The sequence below is a fragment of the Andrena cerasifolii genome, chromosome 2, assembly GCF_050908995.1.
Source record: "Andrena cerasifolii isolate SP2316 chromosome 2, iyAndCera1_principal, whole genome shotgun sequence".
In the NCBI taxonomy this organism is placed as follows: Eukaryota; Metazoa; Arthropoda; class Insecta; order Hymenoptera; family Andrenidae; genus Andrena; species Andrena cerasifolii.
Genome location: NC_135119.1, coordinates 12,107,921 through 12,121,854, shown reverse-complemented (window position 1 = coordinate 12,121,854; position 13,934 = coordinate 12,107,921). Strand labels below are relative to the sequence as shown.

The 13,934-nt window shown below is 43.6% G+C and overlaps 1 protein-coding gene across 4 annotated transcripts in view; it reads right to left on the bottom strand.

Annotated features, from left to right (window-relative positions):
- The window catches only part of LOC143378817 (uncharacterized), a 224,597-nt gene that overhangs the window by 63,353 nt on the left and 147,310 nt on the right, over positions 1-13,934 (bottom strand). For 2 of the 4 annotated variants that reach the window (XM_076830817.1, XM_076830816.1), the window contains one exon: positions 5,047-5,103. The exons of the other annotated variants lie outside the window; for them this stretch is intronic. In XM_076830817.1, coding sequence (XP_076686932.1) covers positions 5,047-5,103 — 57 coding nt within the window. The remainder of the gene's footprint in view (positions 1-5,046; positions 5,104-13,934) is intronic. 4 annotated transcript variants of the gene reach the window in all.

Sequence of the window (13,934 nt, the reverse complement as noted above, 5' to 3'; positions counted from 1 at the left end):
GTCGTTATCAGCATCTGATAACCTCTGGGCTTCCACCAACCCGCTGTACTTCCGTGGTGGTTATCGGACAACCATCTGAGCACCGTTTATGCGTGCAAACGCGTTTCATCCTCGCGCGGAAAAGGTTACATCGTTCGCATAGAGCATCCCGGCCGAAGACGAATCTAGATAGGGGAACAGCCCGCGGCACGGCGAGCCCGGTAAGACGTCCAGTAAAAAGCTTTTTCTTTATGTAAATTTTATGCCCCGCTACTTTATGCTGCGCCGCGTACCGCGGGGCTGTCGCGATAATAGTGCTTCGCATTCCAGTTTTCGTGGAACGTGGCAGTCTTCGAGATAAGCCCGCGCCACTCGATACTGCTCCTTGCTGGCCCGGAATATCAGCAACGTTGGAACAGAGCAAACGCCCGTCATACAAACGACATTCATTTCGAATATTAGGCTCCTAGGAGCAGCCGCGCCCGGCAATTCGACCGACCAACTGGTCATCCCTCTAGAAAATATTTCAGAAGAAAGCTGCGACTGAACAGAGCTGCAGCTAGAACAGTAGACCCACACAGCGCGTAGTCAGCCAGCTGGAGTAGTAACGCCGAGCCGTACAAAGTACATACGTGAAAATTCGCAGTATGGCCGATTCTAAACAGGGTTCTAAACACTTTGCTAGAGTCTCCAGCGAGGCGACCATTGCTAATCCTTGCCTGCCCGCGGTGGATGAGGGTATATTGCATTTGCGTGTTACCTCCTCCCCTGGCCGCATATCTGCATTTATCACCAAGTTTTCTAGGGTGGCGGGGCTGTGTGGAGGAGAGGACACTGTCCCTGGCTCGTGTCTAGGTGATCGTGCACGAGCTCTCACCGGGGCATGAGGGTATGGTAAGTCACGATGGGCCCGACGACGATGCAGCGGAAACCGTATCGGCGGGATATGCGGGTCGTGCGAAAGTCGGGCTCGATTTGTCGATGCACGACTCACGAGCGGCCACGTGAGTGCACCTCGGACTGCAGACAGTATCCAGGTTGCATCTGTGTCTTATACTGTGACGAGATCGCGCGCTGGGTCCAGCTACACCCTCGGTACAGGTTTTTAAGCGCTGCGCTAGTAGCTCGTAGCTCGAGAGCAAGTGGTCCTAAATTTCAGGTGCTCTTACCACCATTTTCAGCGGTAACATTGTGCTTCGTCGAGGAACCGATACGATAGAGGGTAATGTCTAATTAAAGTGGAAGCTGGGACCTTTCAATTAAATTTTATGCTTCACCCGCTGCTACCTTCGATTACACCTTCCCCCGCAACGACCACGTACGAAGAGAAATTACGATCCAGAGGGAAGAAGTTGCCCGGGTGGTGGCGCAGCCGATCGTGTGAAAATCGATGGTCGACCTTCGATCGGTTCGTTAAACCGTCGCTCGTTGCACACGCGACAAAATGCAGCCGGACGTGCAACGTATCCGCAACATCGCCGTGCCACCGGTGCGCGGCATCATCGCTGCTTCGTATTCCTACCCTCGTCCCCGGAGTAATTCCAGTTACGATAAAAGCTTTCGTGGGGAGAATTCGTCCTTTGCGCTCCTTCCTGCGGCATTCGTTGTACGCTGGGCTCTGATCCAGAGCATCAAACAGCTTTGCTGCAGCTAGGAAAGCCATTCGTCGCCCGCTTAGGGGACAGGTAAAAGTTGCTCGGTTATCTACGCGCAGGCGGACTTGGCGACACATCCGCAACGCTCCGCGCGTTATCGATGCACGTATGCGCGTGCAACGCCGGCGATCCGGTCCCCGACGGAAGGTGAAAGCCCCACGGTGGAGCTTGAACGGCGAGGGAAATTGCGTGTCACTCCGTAACCTAATGAGCGTCGCACGACGATAACGCTCGGAGAAATTCGAGGAAAACGATCGTTACGTAGCGTATCGAGATCGCGAGACTCTGCTCCCCGACTGTTCGTCCCGGCCCCACCTTACATAAGACGAGTTTTCATACCGCAGAAAGCAGCGGGAACAATTTTTCCTGTCGTTTGCTTTACGACTTCCTGCACGAAACACCGGCCGGGTCGCGTCCTCCGCGCCCAACGAGTTCGCAACCGCGGGATCGGCGTTTTATTACTAACCATAAGCCTGGTAGCCTTCCCATCAATTACTATCGTCCCATTGCGATTACTCTCACCGTAACCGCTGTATCTGGTCGTTTCAGCGAGAACCATTCTGGAAAATCGCGAGATCGCTGGGGCGAGCCGCCTGCGTTCTCTCGATTTCAAATATCGAGGGGAAAGCGCATTTTTCTTTGGCAGATTTAGTGCCGTTTGAATAATGCTGTCACTTGTTAGTTTGCAGAAGAGTTTGCTTCGTTACTGTGGAATTCCTTGTCTGGACTGTTCCGAACATTTTGCAAATGAAAAGCTCGTGTTACGGCGCTGTAGAGCAGGGACTTCTACCGAAACTGAAAATACAGGTGTGATACCGGTATTGTTCGGTTGCGTCTTCGAAACTTGTATGGAAACCGAAATACGAAAATACCGTTTGGGTATTTTATACTCAATAGGGAAAATAGTTACCTACATTTTTCGGTAATTTTTGCGATTTTCGTATTTTATTACAGTTTTGATAATATTTTTAAACAAGGACCTAAAGTCGGTATAGCGAAACTGTTTGTACATGATACTGATACTGGCAGTGCTGGTTTTAGCATACTGGCACCCCGGGTAAGATTATTATGGCGCCCATCCAAGAACACGAAAATCAATTAGCAGCTTTCTGCTTAACAAATCTAAACGGATATAAATGAAGGAACTGGTGGGGGACACTAGGCAGCGGTTTGAATTCTCTCAAGAAATATTCGTCTCTATATATCGGTGTTTTTACAGCTCGAATTAATAAGGGTTATGAAGATTTTACTTGAAGGGGTTGCCGTCAGGGGGTAGAAAAAGAATCGATTCTTTGGGAATTTATTTAAGAAATTACATGCATATTTTTATGTAATGGTTTTTTTATTCAGATGAGGGACACTTTAACAGGTTATTGTATTATGTTTTGGTATAAAAATATTTAGTTATTGCGCAATTACAACTGATTTCCCGGAAGCTGTTTTTAGAAACACGCTTTGCGGTGACCAACATTATTCGGAACTGGGTTATCTGAAATAAAAACACGAAGAAGATTTAGTTAGTACAATAGTTTATCTAGTCTCTAATCGTTCCGTTTTATAAAATATTAATTTGAGACAAAATGGCAGATGTTTAAAGTGAAATGATCGACTTTCGTAGAAAAAACACTTAATTTTTCATCCATAAAATAAAAACTATGCATTGGAAAAACAAATGCTTCGATTAAAGACTAGATTTGAATGTCTAGAAGAAACCTACAAAGCTTGAGAAATATTGGTGAAGCGATTTTGAAGAAATCGTGGTTACCGGTCTAAAAACAGCTTCCGGGAAATCAGTTGTAATTTTGCAATAACTAAATATTTTTATACCAAAACATAATATAATAACCCGTTAAAGTGTCCCTCATATGAATACAAAAAACATTGCATAAAAATATGCATGTACTTTCTGAAATAAATTCCCAAAGAATCGATTCTTTTTCTACCCCCTGACGGTAGCAAACGAAGGAAGAACCGAAAAAATACCGATATTTATTTCGGTTTCGGTGCTTTAACGATTCCGGTGTTCACCTATTTCGGCGCTATATCTGTTTCGGTAACATATCGGTTTCGGTGTAGTTTTACTGACGTAATACCGGTATGAAAATCATACCGGTTTGAAGTCCCTGTTGCAAAGTGGAACCAACGACCAACTCCGCTTGAAATAAGGGTTCTGTAAAAATTCTACAAGTTCGCAGCATCGCGTGCTGGTACTCGATCGTAGGTGATTAAAGGAAGAGGATAATAGCCGGCTGTGAGGCAGCAGAAGGGGCCGTTTTGCGACATTCTCGGTCACGAACGAACTGCTTAATTATAAACGAGCTATGCGGGCTTGTTACTTAATGAAGTAACGAGATAATTCGGTAACAAACGCCGGGTGGCTTGTTGCGGCAATCAGACACAAGGCCAGCCTGCATTTTCACCTGCAACTCGCGGGAGTAAAATCGAGGGAGAAGAGAGGGCATAGAGAGGGAACTACGAGCTTTGCAACAATGCCTGACTAACTGTGGGATTAATTGGGTTCGCGATTGCGGACACTGCCTGCCTTTTGATGACATTGTTTGTTTGCGGTAATTACGACCATCTACCGTTGAAATTTATGTTAAACAGCCTACTGCAAACTAGTACTTCATTATCTCTCAATGTTCCACTACTCACAATTAGTAGCACTTTATTCTTTTAGAATTTTAATATAATTCTGTTACTTGCGTGTACAGATATTTGTGAAGTGTTCCTAGAAATCTTTCTACACTTCTAATCTGTCCCATTTCTTTTCGTTTTTCGGTGCTCGTTCTACATTTCCAAGTTATTTAGCACCTAATTACACCACGATTCCGAAATATTGATTCTTCCTTCCTTCTCAGCTGAAAACGGACGACGATTGTGCAAGTTCAAATAGACAGTACCGCTCGTCCTCGCAAACGCCTCAGACGTTTCCCGTATTGGTATTTCATCACCGTTAGATATCCGGAGATGTTACGAAAATTAAATATTGGAAGAGGCGAGCGAACGTATCAGTTCTGCCGGGTACTTTCGTAATGGTTACGTTCGTGCCAAGGAAATTCCCACTTCCGTGCGCGTCCACGAAACATTCGTTATTATTTCAAGAGTACCTTGATACGTACAATTATAAATGATTCCCGAAATCATAAGCGTATTTATAGCGACGCCGAGTTGTCGAGGACCGAGCCGGTCATAAATGTAATTTTCCAGCAAAAAATTGTGTAATCCCCGCATGATCACTCTGAAGAAGTAAATAAACATTCTTTTCAGCCAGCTCAATTTACGTACTCTTCGCGGCTAAGTACAGAGCATCGTAAACGCAAAGTAACCACGTCGAAAGCAACAGGTTCCCTTCAGAGCTCGGGGCAGATCGAAGCGAGCAAGAAGGGGCTTTTAAGTAAATGCATCATACCGCACTTCCGGCGACTCCTGATATTCTCACGCCGCGGGTAGCATCCGGTCAACGTACCTGGAAAAGAAGAGCGGAGGAGCTTTAATTAGACCGAGACGTCGTATCCACCGGCATAATTGCGGACCGTCTATGTACGCTCTTGCCGTGCCGGCGAGACTGCGGGGCACGAAAAGAATTCATAAAACCGTGTTAGTATGTTAGGGGCGAGACTTATGCTGCGCGAGCACGCCGCAGAACAATGAGCCCGCGACTTTGCACGGCGAAACGGACTGGGAACGAATTGTCCACCGGATGGAGTCGCTACTTACCGAGACGAAGGAAACGCGTGTTATGAATGTACGATGTTCGCGTGCGCTCTTACGGCGATATCGGCTTTCTTTTATTGCTGAAACCAGGCGGCGATCTGAATGTAGTGATTGATCTATGTAGCACCGCTTATTCGATCTTTCTTCATATCGGGAAGGCGGCGAAGGGAGAAGAGACATGTTTTAATAATAAAAGCAAACGACCGTCGATTAATTAATAACACCTCCTCTCGCGCGTAAACCGCAACGCGAGGAAGGTTTCATGAATATTCCATCGCGAAGAAAGACTCTCGCAAGTGAATTAAAGTGATGCGGTACGCCAAGTTGATTAAAATAATTACGAATTGTCTGGTTGCAAGGATTCTTTCACGGCTGGCGAACGCCTGTCGCGCGAAACAAGAATTCGTTCGGATCTAATGCTATTCCAGGCAGACACGAGGCGGACTAAGGTCGAAGCAACCTACCGTAACTGGATCAAGTCTGTATCATTTTCTGCAATTATTTGCAGCGGTCGTGAATTCACTCTCACGTGCCGCGCCGAGGGGTATGAAAACCAGAGTTTCCAGATAATTAAATCGCATTCCTATTAATAAGTAGACCTTCAATGGGATATCGAGCATCGCGCGATAAATTGATGACAGATAATGCCTCGAGAGAGAGAAAGTATCTCTACGCGAAAATATACGTTGACCTTTCAATTTCGTTTTGCTTACAACTCCGCAGAGCTATCTCCCAATTATAAAACTCCTTGATTTAGTATACTCCTATCTAGTGATCAGGTATGAGTCTTCGCTTTTACTATTCGCTATGCCTGATTGTTCGCTAATGCGAAATTCAGCCCCATTCTGTGGCACGAGAAGATTCAAAATAAATGGAGGATTACTTGCAGACGTTTAATCGGCGAGCAATCTCCTCCAACACTTTCTCCAGGCTATGAAACTCTCTCGATAACAGATTTAGAAGAAGAGGATTAGAAGCACGGAATAACACAATGGAACATTGAAGAATCGACCTCTGAATATCCCTCGCTCAAGTACTGAGGGGGACACTTGGTGTAATCGGCAGAAATCAAGGTGCTTTTTGGAAATTTTTTTGTAAGGAAACTGTACAAGCAATCTTTTTAAAACCTTCAGGCTGTATTGTTATGTATTTCGAGAGGTGAACAAATAATTTTTCATATAAAAATGACGCGTTGATTCCAAATGGCGTAAGTGTTTCGGAGCGGCCAACTTTTCCAACTGCGTGCAGTCTATGGTCTGCTGTAGTAGCCTGAAACCAAAACACCAAATAGTTTTGTGTTTTTAATAAAATTGCGCTATGGATGAACCTCAATCCTCGATCAATGTATAGTATCATTAAATTTAATAAGTTTTATTGCACAATTAACGTGAAATTTTTAGTGAAAAACGCATCTATTTTTTCAAACACTCACCATTTTCTTAATTTTTCATTTTTCGATGCGGATTGAGGTTAATTCACAGTGCAATTTTATTAAAAGCACAAAACTATTTGATAGTTTTGGTTTCAGGCCACTAGAACGGATTCTAGGCTGCTCCGAAACACTTATGCCATTCGGAAATAAGGCATAATTTTTAAATGAAAAAGTGTTTATCCACTTATTGAAATGCATAATAACATGGCTTGAAAGTTTTAAAGAGATCGCGTGTGTAGTTTCTTTACAAAAAATTACCAAAAGAACCTTGTTTTCTGCCGATTACACCAGGTTCCACCTCAACTACACTGCGTTCCATATAAGAGCGTACCAACGCCCCTACCGATTTGCGACCGATCTGCGCAGCTCCCACGGATCTGACACACGCGATTGGTCGCAGCACTTTCGCGATTGGTCGCAGCACTTTCCCCGCCGGTTTACTACCAATCAACAGTGTATCCCTGCGCGAAACGAGTACGCTCTAATGTGGAACGCAGTATACATACCCTCTGCACTTTCTAAACAACCCAAGGACAATAATTAAATTCTCCCCCGGAGGTATTCCTTGTAAAACTCCAACATACAAAGGTCCTGGGTAGAAAATCAATTCGTCGCACTGACACTAGAATCTCAATAGCTAATACCCAACGAGCGCTCGCCCTCTCCGCCGCGTTCCTATGTCAAACACGTTTTCACGCTGTGTGCCAGCCAGGGCTGCCGGTTTCAATATTACAGATCCGATAACGAGGCGCGACCGGACACCGGATCTGCATAAATCGCGGATCGGCGTGCCTCAAATCTCCCCTATCGGCGCGGCCACGCAGGGGCTCCGGCGCGGCGATTCGATTTTTACAGCGAACCGATCGAACGGGCTTCTTAGCGTCCCCCCCGCGCACTTGTCCCCGCGGATTTTGCAAATTCACCGGGCGTACCGGTTTGAAAAGAAGTGCCCGGGCTCGCAAAACACTGCACCGGTATGACAACTAGTTCTCGAGATTGCGAAACGGGTGGAGAGAAGGGGCGGGATTGGCAAGGGAGAGAAAATTCCGCGGCGCGGTGTGCACGCGAATCCACTTGTCGAGGCGCGCGTGTAAAGGCGTCCGATGAACCTGTCGCGGCCGCGTACACATGCGCGCGCGTAGACGCTTGAACCGCTTGGATTTACGTGCCACCGATCGCGCTGCGCGGACTGAATATTCCATGGACGACAACCGGTGGAATACGAGCCGGGTAATTTGTTCGAGATCGAGCCGGCCCGGGGGGGATGTCGGCCTTTAGAAAATTTGCATGATTAGCCGAGGTGCGACTACTCGGGCGTTCGCGCCGACGCGGGGCGAGTTGCGGAGCTATGGAAATGGCCTATGGGAGCCGGGGAGTAGGGCCCATGATTCTAATTGTAGGTGTAAAAACGATATCTAAGTATAAGTGTCTTGTTGCGAGATCCATACGTTGCAAAATGAAGGAAATCGCACGCAATGTCACCCTTTTTAAGCGACTTCAAAAAGGAGGGTGTTACTCAATTCGTCAGGTATATTTCATTATGTATGTATGTATGTTCACGCATAACTTCCGTTTATTAGATGCACCTGTGGGAGTGGTCCGTGAGGATGAATATTCTTGCTCACCATTAACAGTAATAATTACTATGTTTATTTAGAATGATACAATGATATAATAGAATCGCACAATTTGTGACGAGAGACCGACTGAGCGAAACGTCTCGCTCGACGGCTGGTGGACTTCTGCCGATTTCCATGGACGCCCACGGTCGTCCGGAAAGCAGGGAGTGGGTGAAAAATACCCAAACCGTTTTAAGGGAAAGTCCCTTTCCCACGATACCTTCAAGAAAGGCTCCAAGGCTGTCGCTACCGAACCGAGTCTCTGGCAAGCATCACTTTTATTGCCTACGCCTCGGTCCGGTTGCCGGCAGTACGCACTTGGGTGAGAGACCGTCTAACTCTGAGGAAATAAATCTTTCTCCGGTTCGACGGTCCGCTACACACCGATTTCGAAGATTTTTTTTTTTTTTTTAAAGAGTATCAGGAGTCGGTGGTACCATGTTAATTTTATTTTTATTTTATAGATACTCTAGAATTATCTAGAATTCCAGTTTTAATGTATGTTCGCGCATAACTTTGTAACACTTGGTACAATTATAAATATTTTTTAACCGACCTTAAACAAAGGTCACAAAAAATTAAGAAATAATAAACTTTAAAAAAAAAGTAAAAAACCGACTTCAAAGGAGCGCTAAAATGGATAAAATATTTTTTTCTTTGAACTCGGTGCCAAAATAGAAACAGAATTAAGTAAATTTCTAAACCTGCTTTATCAATTATAGTCCATTAGCACACTAACGCCCGGGAATTAGAGCGCGCAAAAATTTAGGGGGACGTCACGCGTCGAGCCGATTTAATTTGGTTTTTATTTTGGCACCGATTAAAAAAAATATATCATTTTTACCGCACCTTTGAAGTCGATTTTTAGTTTTTTTAAAAAGGTTATTTCATCTTCAAGTTTAGTAGGGAATAATCACCGATAATCACGATGGACTATAATCACTTTTTTTAGTGTAAACGATCCAATAACTTTTTATTATTTTTAACATAAATTATTCATAATTGTTTCTTTTATATTTAGTGTAACGGATTCTTACAATTAATAAATTTATTTTTGTACAAGAAAATATAATTATATTACACATAATGTAAGCCTCTCTTCCAAAATTTAATCCCGTACAAAATGTAGAAACTAGCCCCGGTGTCTTGCACCTATTACGGAATTAGCTCCCAAAGCTTGGCTTCTTTCATGGCACCCTGTATTTCAGTCAAGACGAAGAAGACTGAGTACGGTAAAAAGAAAGGAATCGGCTCCCCTTCGCTTATTTTATGATCTTGTGCGTTCGCTTTGTCGTCCCAGCGATAGTACTAATCAAGAAGCGTTCCTTCAACTCGCACCGCGGCGCTTAGGCCATTAACGTGTCTGGCCAGGACAGAAAGGCCGACTTTCACGCTAATGACAATGGCTGCGCCGCGAGTACGGCATCGTTTTCTGACCGGACGCGCCGGCGAGCGAAAGGACATGTTCGACGACAAGGCGCGAAAGTGAATCCACGTGTACTTCGAACTAATCGGCCGATAAACGCGCCTGAAAAATCGCGCGCCACGACACCGAGCCTTTCTCCTTCCTTTCGCGGATGTATGAAACGAACGCCCTTGCGCCAGCCTCTACGCTCCATCGTCGATTTACGCTGTCCCCGTAAATTTTCATTTAACCAATAGCCGCCGCGAACAGTCACAAAAATCTTCCCCCGAGCAACGGTGTGCTTATTTATGCAGCTGCTTCTGTACCTAATTATTGAAACGACTCCCTGTTAGTTACGGGGTAATACGTGCTGTCACGAGATCCTTCTATACTTCCGCACATAAATTTTCGTTTACCTTTAGGCGCACATGGCTAATTTTATAATTCCAGCCTTTGTGACTCGTGTATTGTCCTTTAAGGGGAGGTTCCGGTCTAGAGCCCCAAAAATAGGTGATATTTAGGAATTAATTAAAGGAAAACTACTTTATATAATTTAATGGGACTTTTTGCATTGTATTAAGGATGTCTTAGATTATAGAAATATATTTTTTGTTTTATAATTAATCATTGCAGACGGCCCTGGGTAGCCGTTAAAGTCAAGGCGTCAAAAAATTGATCCAAAACGGTGGGCGCTGTATCTCCAAAAGTTATTATCCGATTCGACTGAAACCTTTTTTATTTTGAAGATTATTCTTCTGTCTAGGGGGGGGGGCTAGAAAAAATTACAAAAATGACATTTTTTTAGAAAATAATGATACTGCAAGTTTGAAATCACTTTTCCCTGTATTTTTCGTCCTTTCAACGCCTTTGAAAATTATAAATTTTTAATTTTTTGCAATTTTCTAGTCCCTCTCCCCCTAGCCAGAAGTATATTCTTCAAAATAAAAAAAGTTTCAGTCGAATCGGATAATAATTTTTGGAGATACAGCGCCCACCGTTTTGAGAACACTGTTTCAAGAAAAACGCGTTTAAAGTTTTACGTGAGTGCCGAGTGGCCGGGTGTTACCCATGCATTTGCCGCTACTCAAATGCCTATAACTTCGGGAATTTTACGAATTTCAACAAATCCTTTTAAACACGTATTCCTAAAAGATTGAACATTCGAAAAATGAAATAATACAAAAATCGACATTTCGACCGAAACCTCCCCTTAAGGGATTCTTAAAAGAAGCTACCAGGAGATGGATTTTATTTTAAGTAGAGGATACTTAATTTTTTGTTTGAGACTTTTATAGAAATGTGATCTGCGCCTATGCGAAGCAATCCCTCCTGAGCGCTGTATCGAGGGAAGGTGTGGTGTGGCGTTATTATCTTCTAATGTTCCCAGACCCTGTCGCCATCCATTACCCTGTTTGTTTATTGCGTGCCCGTAAAATCGACTATTTACGAGTGATTGTTCAGAGAAGGTTGTAACTTTGAGGCTTGTAAAGAGGATGTTATAAAGCAGCATAAAGCAGCATCCCTTCGAAGCCACGCTTCGTTTACAGTCTCAATTCTTCTTATAATTCTTTATCACTGAACAATTTTATCCCTCGACAGCGTAAGTTACTATGAAGAACGAAGCGATATTTAAAATGGCATGGTAGCGCGTTCTCCACTGGACTCGAAGCTGCTCCCTTCGAGCGCGAACGAAATTAAGTGTCCACCGATGCAGGCGGACCGACAGACATTTCGCAACCGAGCGAAAAATCGCCGGGTGACGCGTGGGTGGAGTATTAATTGGGTGTGAACGCGCCGCGCCGAAAGTTCAAGCCTGGAAACGTCAATCCGATCGGGCAAGTCCGTTTCACGGTTCTCACGTGGCATTACCAGCCGCACGTGAAACGCGTCCTCTAGCTTCACGACCACCCAGGGACGAGCGGCTAAAGCGAAAAATTCCGCGCACGAACCCGTGAGATAACAATTACGCGACTGTTACATAAAGCGATCCAGAAACGCGGCGACGTCCTTCCCTCTTTGCGCACGGAACCAACGGAATTCCTCGTCGCGTTCGAGCAGCGGGCTGACCGTGGTATGCCCGATCCTCGCCCTATTCTTTCGTATATTTTAGACAGATCACCATTCAACCAATTCGATTTTTTAACCTTCGATATTCACTTTGGGGGAATTGATATTACTTTCGAGATTCGACTCTGATTGTGAGAAGATGTTTGAAGCATTCATTTACAGTCGAACCTCGATAACTCGAATCTCAAGGGAAGGGAAAAAATCTTCGAATTATAGAGGTTTCGGCTTATCGAGTTTTCGAGTAAGAGACACTCAACAAACGAAAATTCGACTTATACAGGCTTTGTAAGACTGTTAATTTTTCGACTTGTGTAACTGTAAAGCGAGACAAAGTCAAGTTTTAAAGGTCAATTGTTTATTGTATACCTATAAACAAATATACCTACAATTTATGTACTGCATATATACCTACATATATAAAAATAATTGTAAGACACATTTTATGATTGAAATATTACTCTTCATTGCATATTAAACGAATTTGTGAATTTGCTATGTGATATTCTTTTCGTATTGCAAATCAATAGCATTTTTAATCGTGAATAATACAGAGAAAACATTTTCCTCAGTATTTTGAGATCTTTCTACGCGTAATACATATGTAGAAGTAAACTTCGACTTGTAGAGGTCGGAGTTCTTCTAAATTCGAGTTGTAGAGGTGAATTACCTAATTCAACATGCAAAGTATAGTTCGAGTTAAGGTAGTTTTATTTCAAGCTGTAGAGGTGTTTACAGCGGAGCGGAAGGGAATGAAGGAAATTTTCGTTTTATAGAGGTTTTCGAGTTATCGAGGTTCGAATTATCGAGGTATGACTATATAATTAAATATGATGTGATTCTTAGTGTAGGAGGAATGCTGGTGTGTGATGATGCAGAACAAAGAGCATGTATGTATATCCGATTTTTGTTTCTTTCTCTTGCAAATTTTTGGTGCCTTTCCGAATGATTCTCAGCAACTGCAGTTATGCCCCTTCGTGTTGAAATTCTTCGCACTACTTGAATGCTGTATGTGCTTCTTTGTTGGGCGTTTTCAATACCCTTAAGAACCTTTGGAGGAAACAAAAACTGGATACAGTTATTTGCTAAATGATGTTACACGTATGAAATTTCTTTTTTTATTTTTTTCCTCGCTGCTGAAATCTTTCTGTGCGCGTGTGTTACGAGCCGACGCACCGGTCCCCGATAACGAGGTTCCGGCTTACAAAAACCTTGTCACACTTTTGCGCCGGGACGTGGTGTAAATTAACGAGAAACGAGAGAAAAGAACTACCGTTCTTCCGACTACTCTTTTGTGTTCGAGGTACGTTAGGCTAGGCTCTTCTTCGGGAAACGAAGAACTTACGCACGTAGATTAGCCGCTTTATTGATCCAGCGTAACTGTACACTTCGAAGACCGGTACTTTCGTACAAGCCATAGCGCCGGTGGGTTTAATCGCTGATGAAAAAGAGAATGCCAGTTTTTAATCTCTACACCACTACGAAACCATATAGTCTAAAGCCGGGAATCCACCGGGAAGCTAAGCTATGCTATGCTACGTTTTAAAGAAATTAGCTTCAATACAATCTTATGGAACCGTTTCATTGCATAGCATAACTTAGCTTCGCGGTGGATTCCAAGCTTAAGGGTGTATTCCACTGTGAATGGTCGAAAAATCAAGCTATTTTTGAAGATTTTTCTCTCAGTAAATACAATATGTAATGAAATAAATCTTTTTGATATTTATTAAGCTACTCTTATATTATACCAACAAAATTAAAAAGAATTTTTTTAATTTGTTTTACTTCTTTTTTACAAAGCGTCAATATGGCACCTAAACAAAAACGCTATGTTCGGGGTGCAGGCGATTTCCCGGCTTAGGCTTATCTGAAACAAAAAAATATGAAAAGATTCTTAATCTCTACGAGTGTCGCTATCGCCCGTAGCTCAATTAACAAGTATCGTTGAGAAATAACAAAATGGCGCCGGGTTGAAAGAAAAATTCCCCAAAATGGTATTTTCTCAAATGTTCCCCGAGAAAACTCCCGGTTAATTTTCGACAAAAATTGTTAATTGAGCTACG